Source organism: Trichosurus vulpecula, chromosome 3 (assembly GCF_011100635.1).
Source record: "Trichosurus vulpecula isolate mTriVul1 chromosome 3, mTriVul1.pri, whole genome shotgun sequence".
NCBI lineage: Eukaryota > Metazoa > Chordata > Mammalia > Diprotodontia > Phalangeridae > Trichosurus > Trichosurus vulpecula.
In genome coordinates, this window is record NC_050575.1 from 390,986,912 (window position 1) to 391,004,095 (window position 17,184).

At 38.4% G+C, this 17,184-nt stretch overlaps 1 protein-coding gene across 2 annotated transcripts in view; it reads left to right on the plus strand.

The window, feature by feature from the left end:
- Positions 1-2,302: 2,302 nt before the first annotated feature.
- SPG7 (SPG7 matrix AAA peptidase subunit, paraplegin) overlaps positions 2,303-17,184 on the plus strand; it is an 85,001-nt gene continuing 70,119 nt past the window's right edge. Inside the window, exons 1-3 of one of the 2 annotated variants that reach the window (XM_036750197.1) lie at positions 2,303-2,527; positions 9,200-9,302; positions 11,953-12,042. In XM_036750197.1, the coding sequence (XP_036606092.1) occupies positions 2,348-2,527; positions 9,200-9,302; positions 11,953-12,042 (373 nt within the window). In that variant the 5' untranslated portion in view covers positions 2,303-2,347. Of the gene's footprint in view, positions 2,528-9,199; positions 9,303-11,952; positions 12,043-13,491; positions 13,517-17,184 lie in introns of those variants that run through there. The other variant, XM_036750198.1, reaches the window with a different exon arrangement.

A 17,184-nucleotide genomic window follows, 5' to 3' on the forward strand; every position in this document is an offset into this window, starting at 1 on the left:
ACAGCTAGTAAGTGTCTGAAGTCAGATTTTAACTGAGGTCTTCCTGACTCCAGGTCGGGCCCTCCATCTACTGCACCCCCTACTGTGTTTCTAGTTCACTGATATGACAAAAGTGCTGCTCTAAGTATTTTTTAATTTATAGTTCCTTTTCCTCTGTTTTTGAACAAGGTTGCAAAGAGAACACTTATGCTTTGTGTTAGGAAGAACTTCCTGACAATTTTAACTGGCTAACATCTGAACAAGCTATCTAGAGAGGCAGAGAGTTCCTGCTCATTGTAGGGCTTTAAGCAAAGGCTCAATGACCACTTATCCAGTATTTTGCAGTGAAACTTCTGTTAGGGTATAATTTGGTCTACATAGCCACTCAGTTCCCTTCCAATTAAAAAATTTGATGATTTGGAGATTCTTCTTCCTCTATCCATTTCAGTTTTGGCAATGGACTCCTCCAAACATAGGCTAGGTTGGTTCCATTGGAGAGTGGAGTCTGATACTAGAAACACAGGGCTCAAAACAGGACTGGGTTTTCTGAAAATACTAAGTGGATTTCCACTTTGGGATTGCCTCTTAACAGAAGAAAAATCTATTTAAGTATAGAAATAGAAACCATTCTTTAAGTTAAAAAAGTTTTATTTTATTAACACACTTTGATTTTCTTCTGTCTTATAACTTTTTCTCCCCAGTTTAGAAAAAAAATGGAAAGAAAAACAAACTTTGTAACGAATATGTACAGTCAAAGAAAACAAATTCTCATATTTGCTGTGTCCAAAAAAAACAACTATGTGTCGTTTTGCACTGTGTCTATCACATCTTTATCAGGAGATAGATGGCATGCTTTCTCATCATTTCTCTGAAATCATGGAAGCTCACTAAAGGGATGAGAGGACAGAACCCAATCTTATCACCCCAACTTCCTCCTTACCTCCAGTCATGCATCTCCAACTGCTTATTAGTAATCTTGAACTGCTTGTCCTATGGTCATCTTAATCTCAACATAAGCAAAACTCGACTCTATCTTCGCCCCTCCCCAAACCCTCTCCTACGATTTTACTTAAGTGACATCTTTCATATATGACCCCTTCACACCTCCAGCACTGCTACTGCCCTGGTCCAGGTTCTCCTCACCTCATACCTGGATTATTGTAAGAGCCTTCTCCTTGGTCCCTCTGCCTCAAGTATCTCCCCATGCCAAATCATCACCCAGCTGATCAATACATCTCCCTAAATTGCCTCACATACATCACCCTCCATTCAATAAACTCCAGTGACAATGCTATTCACATCCAGAGAAAGTACTGTGGAGTCTGAATGCAGATCAAAGCAGACTATTTTCACTTTTTTCCCACTATGGCTTTTCCCTTTTTTCACAACGTGACTAATGTGGAAATCTGTTTACAAGATTGCACATGTATAACCTGTATCAGATTGCTTGCCTTCTTGGGAAGGTGAGATGGGAGGGAGGGAAGGAGAAAAAATTTAAAACTCAAAATCTTACTTAAAAAAATGAATGTTATAAACTTAAATAAAATAACTCATAAACTCCAGAGGTTCCCTATTATCTCAAGAATCAAATGTAGGATCCTGGTAGGCTTTTTAACCCCCTTTATTATCTGACCCCCTCCTACCTTTCCAATCTTCTTATATCCCACTCCTCCTTCCCCCCAAATCTCCCTTTACTCCACAATTCAGTGATTTCCTGTCTGTTCCTAGAACAAGACATCTCTAGACTCCAGGCATTTTTCTCTGGCTGTGCCCCATGCCTGGTAAACTCTCCCCCTTTATCTCTTGCTTGCTTGCTTCAAGTCAAATCTTTTATTGTCTTTCCTGATTCCCCTTAATGTCTGCCTTCTGTAATTATCTCCAATTTGTCCTGTATATACTTCGTGTTTATATGCGTTTTTTGCATGTCGTTTTCGCCATCAGACTGTGAGGGCAGGGACGGTTTTTTCTCCTTTCTTTATATGCCTAGCGTTTAGCACAGTGCCTGGCACACAGTAGGTGCTTTATAAATGCTGGTTGATTCGACTCGGTTTTTATTATGGGGACAAATGCGTAGCGTACTTTGAAGTGGAGACAACTCTTGGGAATTATTAGTCCAGGTCAGGATGGGGCTCGTGGAGGAGAAGGCAAGAGGAGGGAGGAGTGGCCGGTCCTCGCCGGGGCCTTGAATAGGGTCCGGACAGGGTGCAGAGTGGGGGTGGAGTGAAGGGTGGACCGGATGACGCATGCGCAGGAGCTCCCTGTGCGTCCGCTCCCCGGATCCTCCACCAACATCGCTCCGACCCCTTCGCGCCTGCCTCTTTCTGGTCCGAGAGGCACCTTGTGCGCAGGCGCCGCTCTCGGAGGGATCATGGCGCCCGCACTGCTGCTGCTTTTTTCGCTCCGCCGCCGGCCGGGCCGATGGCGGCTCCAGGCCGCGGGATCCAGCTGGACCCTCAGGCCAGTCCCCGCCGCTGTCGCCGGGCTCGGGGGGAGGCAGTTCTGCTGTCCCTCGAGGGGTCCTGCTGGGACTGGTGGACGAGTCCTACAGGTAACTTCCCGGGCCTGGCCCCCGAGCTCCGCCCGCGGGGGGAGGGGTGGTGGAGGAGGAGCGGGCCCCGCCCCCAGCCCCGGCCTCGCCCCCGATCCTCACCCTCTCTCCCAAGGTGGGATCTCCTTCCCACCCCTCAAACTAGCCTCGGTCTTCCGTGACTTTGGGCCCTCGCTGCAGGTTCCACAAACCCGGCCTTGTCAAGCGCTTTCTAGGTGCCCGGCAGTGTGCTAAGCGCTGGGGAAGCAGCCCCTGCTCTTGGGGGAGCTCCCATTCTAAGGGTAGAGACGGCGCGCCCACGGCCGGCTGCGGTGCCAAATGCAGGCAGAGGGAGGGAGAGGCCTTCTGCAGGGCTGGGTTTGGAGCTGAGCCTTGAAGACCAGGGAGGCAAGCGAGGAGGGCAGCAGGGCATCCGAGGGATGGGGGACAGCCTAGAATCAGATCAGTCCCAGCTGGAAAACGCCTTCAAGTTTTGTGAGTCCAGCTCATCCATTTTACCTTTGGGAAAACTGAGACCCAGAGAGTAGCGGGGAAGCTTTTTAACCCACGTGTTCTAGCTTCACACCCAGGGCTCTTTTTTCCATGCCACTTTCCCCCAGTACGGTCTGAGGCCTATGGACCCCTTATTTCCATTCTTCTTTCTGCCAGTGATTATGAGCCTCAGGAACTTCCAGAAGTTCCATTTGTTCTCCCTATTTATGAATGCTCTCTGGTTCTCATTGTAATCAGTCTTGTGAAATATCTTCATAACTATCTCTTGGTCCATTTCCCACTTGTTATATTCACTATTCATCTCTTCCATCAGTAGCATCCCAGGTGACCACCTGAGTAGGAGGGTGTGTTTATTCCTCTTTGCATCAGATGTACCAGGAGAGACTTACTCTGCTTGGTCCTAAAGTGCGGAAATAGAATGTATAGGAAAAAAAAAAGGTTTAACCTGTTCATGAGGAAAAGTCCCTGAGTAAATAGAGTGATCCAAAAGTAAAATGAGTTGTCTTAAGAAGCAAAAATAATAATGCAGTTCATCTCTGCTTAACCTTTTTTTTTTTTTGTCAGGGACCCTTTTGACAATCTGGTGAAGCCTATGAATCTTTTTCAGAATAATGATGTTAAATACACAAAATAAAATATGTAGAATTACAAAGGGGAGGGGAACAAGCATTTGTTTTATCAAATGCTGTATTAAGCGCTTTGCAGGTATCTCATTTAATCTTCACAACAACTCTGCTTTTATTATTCCTGCTTCACAGTTGAGAAAACTTGGGCAGTCAACAGTTAAGTGATTTGCTCCTGGTCACATAGCTAACTAAATAAGGCAGGCAGAATTTGAACTAAGGTTTTCCTGACTCTAGGTCCAGCTCTCTATCCGCTGTACCACTTAGCTGCCTTTTTCCAATTATATGGAAATATAGAGGTCTTAGCTTGGAGGCTGGATAATGACTTTGGGGATGTTGTAGAGAGCATTCCTGTTTAGGTAGAGGATTGATCTGGGTGTCTTTGAGAAAGTCATAAACCCCCTATGGTTCTCTGTTTCTTGTTCTATAAATTGAGGGGGTTGGACTAAATGACCTTTTGTTGTTGTTCAGTCCTTTCAGTCCTGTCTGACCCTTTGTGATCCTATTTGGAGTTTTCTTGCCAAAGGTACTGGAGGTTTGCCATTTTCTTCCCCAGCCCATTTTACAGAGGAAGAAACCAAGGCAGACAGGGTTAAGTGACTTGCCAAGGGTCACACAGCCAGTAAGTTTCTGAGGCCAGATTTGGACTGAGGGAGATGAGTCTTCCTGACTCCAGGCACAGCACTCTATCCACTGCCCACCTTCCTGTTCCGCTAAATGGCCTTAAGATCTCCTAAGATACTTCCTCACTCCGCTTATGTGAAGCATGTTTCATTTGTGGATGTGATGCTATGAAATGTTAATTGAATTCCCACTGTGTATGTGTTGCATGTGTTCTGTAAGCTGCATCCACTTTCTCTGATTGGTCTGTTCCTACCAATACCTCACTTTTAAGAAAGTGCTCAGACCAGCCCAAGCCAGCCATTTCTTTTTCAGGCTCCATTCCTAATTCTTCCATTTCTTTCCAGCTCCCTTTTATGTGTTATCTTCCACCATTAGAATTGTGAACCACATGAGGTCATGAACTGTCTGTCTTTCTGCTTGGATTTGTATTCTCAGAGTTTTCACAATCCTTGGCACACAAGTGTTGAATGAACAGTCCTTGACTGTTTGGACCATTAGAGGCTGTGCCTGGGAGGAGCTCAGCCACTGAACAATCTCTGGGACCATTTGCCCTCATCGCCCCGTGAAATTTTTAATCTGCCAGTTCTCTCTTATCCTATCCCCTCCCCTACTTTTCATGTCTTTTTCTGATGACCGGAATCAAATCACCACTGCTTTTGTCATTGAAAAGGGTGACCACAACCCCCTTTCCTGGCACCTAGATGGTGCAGTGTAAAGAATGCTGAGCCTGGAGTGGCCTCAGACACTTTACTTCCGGTGTGTCCCTGTCATTTCACCTCGGTCTCCTTCAGTTTACTCAACTGTAAAAAGGGGGTAATAATAGCACTTACCTCCCAGGGTTGTAGTTAGGCTCAAAGGGGATAATATTTGTAAAGTACTTAGTACAATGCCTAGCACATAGTAGGTACTTAATAAATGCTTCCTTCCCACCCTCCTTATAGTTTGGTCTTCCCCATTAGAATGTAAAGTTTGGTCTCTCCTTTTTTTTTTAAAGTTTTTATTGACATCTTTTTTTACATCACTGTAATTTTCCCCAATATCCTTTCCTCTCCTATAACCCAAAGATCCATCACATATAACAGAGCATTTTTTTAAGGTAGAAAAAAGGAAAAATCAGCATAACTGATCGATACACAGAAAACGTCTGAAGTTTTGAACAGTGTGTAATACTGTGGACCCCCCTTCTCAAAATAGGTGTGAGTAGAGTCTTTTATTTCTTCTTTGAACTTAATGCTTGTTCTTTATTTTGTAACACTCACTTGTTTTTTCTTAATTCTTTACATCTGCGTTGCTGTAGTCACAGTGTATACTATTTCTTGGCTCTGCTTACTTCACTATGTCAATTCATATAGATCTTTCCAGACCTCTGTGTGGGCAGGTCGGTGGCCAGTGGATAGAGCACTGGTCTTGGAGTCAGGAGGACCTGAGTTCAGATGTGACTCTGGGTAAATCACTTAACCCTGTTTGTCTCAGTTTCCTCATCTGTAAAATGAGCTGGAGAAGGGAATGGCAAACAACTCCAATATCTGCCAAGAAAACCCCAAATGGGGTCACGAAGAGTTGGATGGGACTAAAAAAAAATGATTTAACAATCAGGGTTTCTCTGTAGTCATCATCTACATCATTTCTTACAGCATGATGATATTCCATTATATTCATGTGCTACAATTTGTTTAGCCATTCCCCAATTGATAGTGAATATGGTGATACAGTTCCTTGGTTTCTAGTTCTTTGTTACCACTAGTACTGCTATAAACATTTAGTGTATTGGGGGACTTTCTTATCAGTGATCTCTTGAGGATCATGCCCAGTAATAGAATCTTCATCACTTTCCAGAATAGCTGTCCTGCTTTCCAGAATTGTTGTCCTGAGTAACAGCTATACCAACAATGCAATTGTGTACCTCCCTTGCCACAGCCCCGCCTAGATTTGGCTTATTAGATTTGAGGTGCTGCCTCTAAGTTTTTTTATTTGCATCTTATTATTAGTGATTTGGAGCATTTTTTCTTGTGGTTGTGAATAGTTTGCAATTCTTTTGAGAACTGTTTGTTTGTATACTTTGACCATTTATCCTTTGGGAAATGCCTGAGGCTTGTCTCTTAATTAGAGCCTAGAGACTTTCACTCTTTTTCTTTTAGGCTGGGGAGAGACTGTCTAGCTTTGTATTTGAATTCCCAGTCCTTGGTACAGTTTTTTGCACAGAGCACTTAATAAATGTTAGTTGTTTTTTTTTTAAATGTTATTGATACCTTTTGTTTTCACATTGCCTAAATTTTCTGATATGTCCATCCCTCTCCTCTTCCCAGAGAGCCATCTAACATAACAAAGTTTTTTTTAAAGAAAAAAAATTTAGCAAAACTGACATACATTTTTAAAAATTCTGTAGAAGTGATCAGTATGTTGGAAAAAAACCACCTAGCCATACATACGATATTCCACACCTGTAGCAAATAAAATTAATACATTAATTAATTAAAATTAATTAATAAAAAAATATTCCCCACCTCAGCAAAGGAGAAGGGAAAGTTTCTTTTTCTTTCTTTTCTTCAGTACCAACCTTGTTTTTGTAATTTTACAACATTCATTTTTGATTGTTTTGTGGTGGTTGGTCTGGCCATTGACATTGCAGTAGTTGTACTGATTATCTTCCTGGTTCTGCTTACTTCTCTTTTAGTTCTTGTAGGTCTTTCTAGGCTCCTCTTTTTTTTTTTAATAATCATTTTCATTGTTTCATCTTGTTGTGTCCTACTCTTTATGAGCCTGTGGACCACATTGTTTGTGGGGTTTTCTTGGCAAATATACTGGTTTGCCATTTCCTTCTCCAGTTTATTAGGCAAACAGGTTAAGTGACTTGGCCAGGGTCAAACACCTATTAAGTATCTGAGGCCATATTTGAACTCAGGTCTTCTTGATCCCAGACCCAGTGCTCTATCCACAGGGCCATCTAGCTGCCTCTTTCATTGCTTCCAACATGAATAGTAATGTTCTATTATATTCATGTACTGTAATTTGTTTAGGTATTCATTATTAACTGGTACCTAGTTTTGTTTACAATTCTTTGCAACCACAAAAAAGTGCTGCTGTAAATATGTTGGAGCATGTGGAACTCCCCTGTCCTCCTTTTTGCCAGTGCCCTCCTTGAGATAAATACCTAGCTGTGGAACCTATGGTCAACAGATATGGACATTTTAGCCACTTTATTTGGGTAACTACAAATTGCTTTCCAAAATGGTTGTGCTAATTTATAGCTCTATCAACAATGCAGTAGAATGCCTATTTTACAACTCCTCTGCTTCTGACTATTCCCATCTTTTAACATCTGTTAATTTGCAGTGTGTGGAGTGAAACTTCAGGACGGTTTTGATTTGCATTTCTTTTGCTAGTGATTGGGAACATTCTTTCATAAAATTAAAAATGTCAAATTCTTCCTTTGAGAATGCTCTTATATCATTTGAACACTTATCTGTGGAGTAATGGCTTTTGGTCTTATATATATTATATACACTTCTGTTAGTTATCAAATGCTTGTTCAAAAAATTTGACAAAGATTTTTTTCTCCAGTTGGCAGCTTCCTTCCTTATCTTAGATGCATTGTGTTTGTGCAGAAACTTGTAAATTTTATTTTAATTAAAATTATCTTTTTTAAATTAATTTGTCATGTGTATGTATTGTTGTATGTGTTGTGTGTATGTATGTATACATTTACTTATGTATATGTGTATATGTATGTATGTGTATATGTATATATAAAACACTATAAGCACTCTAGCACTTTAAGGTTGGCAAAAGTTTTATATATGGGGTGTGTGTGTGTGTGTGTGTGTGTGTATGTGTATGTATGTGTGTGTGTATGTTTTCTCCCCCAATAGAATGTAAACTTCTTGAGGATGGAGATTGTTTCATTTTTCTATTTCTGATCCCTAGTATAGTGCTAGGCATATATAGTAGGCACTTAATACATGGTCACTAATTGATTCCACTATATCTGGATACTTAGAATTTTTTCCAGACTTGCTCAGATCACTTTTATGCAGCTTAATTTCACATCTGGCGCACCCCTTGATTTTTTTCTTTATTAGAGTGCTTTTTTCTTTGAGTTTTCTATAGTTGACCTCATGTCATATGATCTACAGCTCTTTTAAAATAGGTAGGCTTTCTGTAGGCAGGAAATAGAAATTGTTAGGTGGTAGGAAGGAGCAGGGGCAGCTAGGTGTCAAAGTGGGTAGAATGCCAAGTCTCAGGAAAGGCGGAGTTCACATGTGACCTCAGACACTTACTAGCTAGGTGACCCTGGGCAAGTCACTCCACCCTGTTTGCTTCAGTTTCCTCATTTCTAAAATGGAAGTAATGATTCTTGTCTGCCTACCTACCTCATAACATCATTGTGATGATTAAATGAGATACCATTTAAAGTGCTTTGTAAACTTAAAGCATTATGTAACTGTGATTATTTCTTACTTGTAATATAGCTAAGTGACGCCACTACTCTAGAAAAGCTTGTCACATCCACAAGCCAGTTTTTAAGACCTTGATCTTTTCACTAGGGAAGGATTAAGCATTGAAGAGCAGTTAGTCTATCAGTTTGTATTAATTCAACACACACTGCTAACCAAGAGAACAAATGAATATGGGCACAGCTGGAAAAACAGTGAAGTGGTGCGGTAAATAGAGTGCCAGGCCTAGAGTCAGGAAGACTCATCTTCCTGAGTTCAAATGTGGCCTCACACACTAACAAGCTGTAGAAGCTAGGCAAGTCTCTTAGCCCTCTTTGCCTCAGTTTTCTCATCTGTAAAATGGAGAAGGAATGGCAAACCACTCCAGTATCTCCACCAAGAATACCTCCAATGGGGTCACAGAATCGGACCCAATTGAAATGACTGGACAATAACAACACTATGTAACTTGATCCCTGATACTGTTTTTTTCCTTTCAGAGTTTACTTTTGAGGACATTATCCCCTACCTTTCAAGGAATCAGAGGATTGTTGTTGAAACAACATCTAATTCAGAATCCAGTCAGACTCTGGAAACTTTTAGGTATGAACCTTTTGCGTGAACCTCAGGTATGAACCTTTTGAAATGCAGGAGCAGCAACAATAATAATACTAGATGACATCTCATGCTTTAAAGTTTGTGGAATACTTTCCATATGTTCTCTGTTCTATGGGGGAGATGCTCAGCCGAGGCTTTAAGAGGTTCTCTCTTACTCAGAGTCACACAGCCATTTCAGGTATCTGAGCTATTTCAAACCCAAGTTTTCCCAAATCCTCTCTGGCCTGTACAATATTTGCTTTTCACTATATGTATGAGGGAGAAAAAGCAAGGCACAACGGTCCCACTTTCCCCCTAAATAGCTGTGTGACCTTGTGTAAGTCATTTGACCTTGGATCTCAATTTCCACAGCTATAAAATGAAAGGCCTTAGGAGCTTGTACAGCTCTAAATGCCATTAGTCTAAATTAGAAATAATAATGTTGCCAGTTTGATATTGGCAAAAAAGTTTAACTCTTCATTTGGCAATAAGAGGCATTGTGACTTAGTGGATATAGAGTTACCCTCTAAGTCAGGAAGGCCTGGGTTCCAGTCCATCCTTTGACACATGCTAGCTATGTGACCCTAGGCAAGTGTTAGCCTCCACTGATACAGATTCCTCCCCTGGGAGTTGCCTATGCCAGTGAAATCACATGTCTGTTTCTTAAAGGCTGCTGGATAGTGCAGTGGATAAAGCTCTGTGCCTGGGGTCAGGAAGCCCTGAATTCAAATCCAGTTTTAGATACTTCCTTGCTATACGGTCCTGGGCAAGTCATTTAACTTCTCTGCCTCAGTTTCCTTAATTGTAAAAATGGGGGTAATATATATCTCCCAGGGTTGTTGTGAGGATTAAGTGAGATAGTATTTGTAAAGTTCTTAATACAATGTCTGGCACATAGTAAGTGCTTAATAAATGCTTATTTCTTTCCTTCTTTCTGTCCTATCCCTGGTCATTTGATTACAAACAAGAATTTTAACAGTTGCTTTAGGATTGTTTTATTCTTTGCTTAGTGAAGTGCCTAGCTGGTACTTAAGAAATGTTTGTTGAATTTCTTCCATCAGTAAAATTCATATTTCATTAGCTGGTACTTAAGAAATGTTTGTTGAATTTCTTCCATCAGTAAAATTCATATTTCATTAGAATATGCTAGAATGAATTAAGGAAGGATGATATATTTAAGGTCTGAATGGTGTTTTTTTTTCTTTTTTTGTTTGATATGGAGTTGCTTTGATTTTTATGTAATATTTCTCACGTGGCTAGAAGTGACATTGTACTACTTAAAAAATAAATCTTGAGTTTTAAAACTTTTTATTGTACATTTCAACTAAAATAAACCTTCAGATATGTAAACAAGAATAAAAAAGATTGTTCCCAAAACTGTATGAATCTGTTTTTTCCATGTTGTCTTTGGCCTTCTGTCAGCTGTTGAAGGAAGTAGCTCTGTTGCAGATCTGCAATGTTGCTGTGAATGTTTTAAATTCAGAATGGAACTGAAAATAAACTACAAAGAATTTAGCGCTTAAAATAGAGAGGTATTGCCCTTCAGTGAGTCACTTTACTACTTGGCTGACCTCCTACCTAATGTTTTCTTTTAGTCCTTGGTTCAAGAACCTTTAGCTTAGATACTGTATACCTCTTGTTCAGCTTGTTTTTATTGTGGAGAAGCAGAAAAAGATTGAAATATGTAGAATCCTAATTACCAGCAAGCAGCCTGCTATCCATATGTGATAATGGAGAGTGTGTCTGCGTGCCAATTGGTTTTGAGTCAGTAGCTTGCACATGTGAATTCTGTGTGGTTTTTCCTTTTAAAATGTACTTAAGGGTGAGAAACAGAGGAAGGTGGCAAAGATCTTCATGACTTCAAAATAATCCTTTTAGTACGTGACAGTTACTTTCCAACCAGGTTCATTTGTAGTTCTATCAGCATTCCTATAAAGAAAGTGACAGTTCAGGCCACTGTTTTTAAATGTGTGTGTTATTTATAAAAATAAAATTTTGCTAAGGGCAGTTCTCTCATCCAAAGGCCTTGAACAAACTGAGGCCTTTAGTGTAGATGGTGCTGTCTTTCTGGCGTATCCTAGTGATAGTGACAAGAAGGTTACTGATATTGCCTCATTCAAGAAAGCTACTTGTTTGTGAATTCCTAAGAGATAGAATGTCGGGGTGGATAGAGGAACAACTTTGGAGTCAGAAAGACCTGCGTTATAGTCCTTCCTTTGAAACATATTAGTTATATGTTCATTGCTGAATCTATTAACCTCTCAGTCAAGGTCCCTTGCAACTCTGTAGTACTGAAAGTTACAAATGAGTTGCCAATGTGCATTTCCACCTTAAATAGCAGGTCTGGACAAAAAAATTATTTTCCACATTAATGATCCACTTAAAGAGCTTTAATTGTCTCCTGCAACATTTTCCTAACACATTTCCATAATCACTGAATATGGATTGCTCTACCTTGGTCGTTTTAAACAACATCATGGGGAAAATTATTTCTAAATCATTCATCCCATAAATCACACTTGTTCATTTTATCTAATGAATGGGTAAAATTTTTCAGATGCTCTGTCTTGTTTCATTCATTTCATCATGTAGTGAGCTTTTTTTTCTCTCTGTAGTTTCATACCTTAACACTAAATACTGCATATATTCCTTGTAGGTGGTACTTCTTATTTTAGTACCTCCAGAATGAAACAAAAGAATAAAGAGAAAGAAAAATCCAAGGGGAAAATACCAGAAGATGATGAAGGTAGGTCTGAGATTTTGAAATAGTTGTTTTATCTGCTGTTCAGAAATTACTTAACTTAGTATAGAAGTACCAGTAGTGTGCAAAACCAGCCTTATAAAGATTGGGATTCGTGAGATGTCACATTTCTGTGTGTTAGATTTTGATTGACATTTCAATCCATTTAGTCTTTTCCAACTTTATATAAATCTTTAATTTATGGAATACCACATTTTTTTATGGACTATGTTTATGAAATTTATTTCATTTCTTTTTTAATAGTAGACAAGTATCTGACTCAGACCTCTTTTGTTTCCTCAATGGACACATACACAAGTTTATGTATTGGATATAATTATACTTTTGGCTCTACACACACCTAGATGTCCTCCCACCTTTGGAGTCTGTCTTCATCCTTCCCCCACTGTTTGGAGTGGTGGGGTGGTGGGGAGAAATGAGTGCAGATGATTTAGCCACAAATGCCCACCTGCCAGCATTGGTCTGATGACTACTGCTGCCTTCACCCTGGGAGCTACTCCAAAAGGGCTGAGGTAATGGAGAAAAAAGAATAGGTAAAGGTACCATTCCTTTGGACCACTAAGAACAGTGGAATGGATTTCCTTCAAGGCTGATTTCAGCTGACACCTCTTTCGTGGAGCCTTCCATGACCCACTTTCCAGTGGTTATTGCTCTCTCCCTGTTCAAATTACTTTCTATTTTCTTATCTGTGTCACGTGTTTTTCCTTTTCTCTCTATCCCTGTTCCCCTCAATGTATTCCCTCTTACCCCCACCCCCATATACCTTGAGGTCAGGAATTATTTATATTTTTCTTTATATATGTCTAATCCCAGAATATAACTTGCACAGTGCCTCACATACAGTTTTTTGAATTAAATTGAAGAAAATTGGAGCACTGTCTACATTCTGTAGCTGCAAGAGGACTTCAGAGATATATGCTTGACTTATCCTCCAACTTGGTACCTTTTTGGAATGGTCATGTCAAATAGCACTACTTTAATTGACTTTCTTTGAGGTCTCCAGATAAGAGTTTGTAATATTCCTTGTCATACACCTACGTGATAGAAATATTCGCGTCAGTACATCTGTTGAGGGAATCATCAGTGTTCATGAAGTTCAGACATTTGAACCTGTTAAGAGTAGATGTTCTGTTGTGCCAAAAGTAAAAGCCTCCAGTGAAGATCAGAACTATTTGGAATCTCCAGGACCCTAGAGTGTACAGTGGTGTCGGAGGAAGTAACTGTTTAAGTTCAGTTGTCTCTACATCTGGGACCACTTCCCAAAGCTCAGAAATTCTTCCTTGGAGCTGGTATTGTGCTTGTGGTGCAGTTTAGCAGTCCCCTCCTCACCAGCTTCTCTCTGCCTTACTCTTATCGCCTTGAGTCATCAGTAGCAGACCTGGAGTCCACTGAAATTTCCAGTTCCCATCTCTCCCAACACCCAAGAAAGGATGGATTAAGTACAAAAGTGAGTGACCAGGTTAGTGTATTTGATTAAAACATTTCATTCCATAGTCTTCAGAACATAAATACAATGAGAGAAACAAAAGCAGGGCTAGTTTCATTGATTAATTTAATATGTTGACTCCATCTTAAATACGGAGTTTAAACTATGGAGACATATTCCCAGTGCTGCTTCTATTTAGATCTAAGCTGCTTGTGTCTAGATAAAGCATAGCTTGCTGAGGCTTGTAGTTTTTTTAAATAATACCACCTTATTAAGTTTAAGAAGCTATTTAGATACAAACTGAAGGAAACATTTATTATTACTCTTTGCTAAGCACTGGGGATACTTCTCTAAGCAAGCAAGAAAGTTCCTGCTCTCAGTGAGTTTACATTCTCATGTGGGAAGAGGACACCTAAAGCGATGCAGGGCAGGGGCATTTCTCTGGTGGAATGACGTGGAAATAGCACTGGCCTGGCTTCCTCCCTGCCATAAGCATTAACTACCCTTAGGAAAAATACTTCCAAAAGGTAGTTCACTGTTCTTTAAAAGCTGCTGAATCACAGTATATGAACAGGTTTCAGCAGCTTTTTTTATGTGGTCTAGAGTAGAGTTTGACCTAAATATTTCTCTTTACTATCTCCCTGACTTTGGTGGTTTTGGCAGTAGTTACCGGTGCTTCAGCTAATTGGCTTTTCTGTGTAATTTGATTTTGTGAGTTGTACCTTCCTGGAACAGAGTTGGAAATTCCAGGTTTTAAGTTTGACTTCTAAGCCTCTATTGCTAGCTAGAAAATCCCATAGTTGCTTTTTTAAAAATTTTGAATTCTTATTCTTAATTTAACAAACACATAATAAAATGGACATTTCCAAATCATAGAATATAAAAATATTGTGTATGAAAATATAGACCTCTATAGTGTGTATACTACTTGCTTTGTCTTTTACAAGTAGTATAATAAATTCAATATGTAACTTTCAAAGCTGTCCTGATTGTCCGTGAGCCTCATTTCAAACAAGAAGTCATTCTGGGTTTCTCTGAAACTCTCTGTGTCATTTCTTTTGGCAGAATGCTTTTACTATTTTTGCTTTTAAGTATTTTTGTACATTTAGAGCCTTTTCCTCTTTCTTTGATCTCTTTGGCATATAGGCCTTGTAGTAATATCACTGAATCAAAGGTTAGAGACAATTGAATAACTTTTTTAGGAACAGCTCTAAATTGCTGTCTACCAACAGGACATTAGTGACCCTATTTTCCTACATCCCCACCACACTTAAAATTTTCCTTTTTTGTCATCTTTGAGAGTGTTCTTTCAATTTGCATTTTTCTAATTATTAATGATTTGGACTATTTAAAAATGTGATTGTTGATATGATTTGATATTGAATTTCTTATGCCTCTTTATATCCTTTAGCCATTTATTTCTTGGGAATGGCTTTTGTTCTTATAAATTTTAATCAGTTCCATATATATCTTGGATATGAGACCTTTATCATTGAAACTTGCTATGAAGATTTTTTTTCTCTAGGTAACTTTCCCACTAATATTAAGCTGCATTTGTACAAAACTTTTTCAATTTTAGGTAATCAAAATTGTTCATTTTATCTACTTGATCCCTTTTTTGGTCATCAACCAAATCTCCTATCCTTAAGATATTTAAGTTGCTTAAGATAATTCTTTTCTTGCTCTCTAATTTGTTTATGATGTGACCTTTAATATCCAAATTATTTATCCATTTTGAGCTTATCTTGCTATGTGATGTGAGATACTGTTACTTACCTAATTTCTGTTTGACTTTTTCCTAGTAGTTTTTGTCAAATAGTGAATATTTCCCTTAGTAGTTGGGGTCTTTGGGTTTACTGAACACTATGCTACTATATTTATTTGCTTCGGTATCTTGTTTACCTAAGCTGTTTCTCTGATAAATTTCTCTTTTGACCAGTACCAAATAATGTTGATACTTACTGCTTTGTAAGTTTTGTGTGAGATCTAGTACTGGTAACTCTTCCTTCCTTCCCATTTCTTTCCACTGTTTCACTTGAGATTCTTTACCTTTTGTTTCTTAGATAAAATTTCTTATTACTTTTTCTACTTTTAAAGTAATCCTTTGGTAGGTTGAAGGTAAGGCACTGAATAGCTAAATTAATTTAAGTGATACTGATTGTAATTTTTATTACATTGTCTCAGCCTGTCCATGAGCAATTAATATTTCTCTAATTATAAAGGTCAGTCTTTATATGAAGAGTGCTTTGTAATTATATTGATATAGTTCTATGTATGTCCTGCTAGATTCCCAAATAATTTTTAAAATCTTCGAGTTATATTGAATGAAATATCTCTTTCTGCTGGATTTTATTGATAAAATGCAGACATACTGATGAGTTTTATATCCTGTAACCTTGCTGAAGTTATTTCAGTTAATTTTTTAATGGGCTCTTTTGAGTTATTTAGATGGACCATATCAAGAACAAAAAGCAATAATTTTGTTTTCTCTTTGCCTATGCTTATTTCTCTGATTCCTTTTTTTTTTTGTCTTATTGCTATAGGTAGCATTTCTAGCACCATATTAAATAAGTTATGACAACCAACCTTCCTTATGTACGCTGTTTACTTTTAGGTTTAGATTGATACTACTTATCATATTAAGGAAAGATACATTTATTTTTATGTGTTCTAGTGTTTTTAACAAAAATAGTTTGTTTGACTTTGTCAAAAACTTTTTCAGAATCTTCATAATCATGTCTTGTAAAATTATTTTGTATTATTACTATATTAACAAGAATATGTTATGCTCATTATTTTCCTTATGTTAAACCAACTCTGTATTCCTAGTGTAAGTCCAACACAGTCATGGCACATAATCTTTTAAAAACGTTGTTTTAACGTCTTTGCTAATATTTTTTAATATTTTTGCATACATGTTCCTTAGGGAATTAGTCTGTAGTTTTCTTTCTCTGCTTTGTCTCTCCTTGATTTAGGTGTAAAGATCATAATTGTATTACAGAAAGAGTTTGTACCGTTCTTTTCCTATTTTTGCATAAAGTTTGTGTAATATTGAAATTAGTTGTTCTCTGAATGTTTGATAGAATTCACTAGTAAATCTGTCTGGTGCGAGAATTTTTTCATTGGGAAGTTCATTTAGAACTTGTTTAATTTCTTTTTCTGAGATAGTGGTGTTTAAATCCTCTTGTTCAGTTGATCTGAGTATTTTATATTTTTGTAAATATTCATTTACTTCAATCAGTCAACATCCATTTACTGAGCACTCACTATGTGCCAGGCACTGTACTTCATCTCAGTTATCAGTTTTGGTGGCATGAAATTGGACAGGATTGTTTATTTCATTTTCAATTGTGAATTCTTTTTTTAATTTCTGATATAGTTTGGTTTTTCCCTCACTAAAAGATCAGACTAGGAAACTTTATGGTTTTTTTCCCCCAGAAATCCAACTTCTGATTTTTTTTTTAATCAGTTCAAGAATTTTTTTATTTTTAGTTTTGTTAATCTTTTTTGATTTTCAGAATTGCTCCTTTGATGTTTACTTTGTGGTGTTTTTTTTTTTGGCTTATTTTTTAGGTTTTTTTTTTTTGGATTGCATGCATAATTTATTCATCTTTTTTGTTGATTAAGGAAATCAGAGATAAAAATTTTTCCATAAGGAGTGCATTAGCTATAGTTTGTAAGTTTTGGTGTGTTGTCTCATT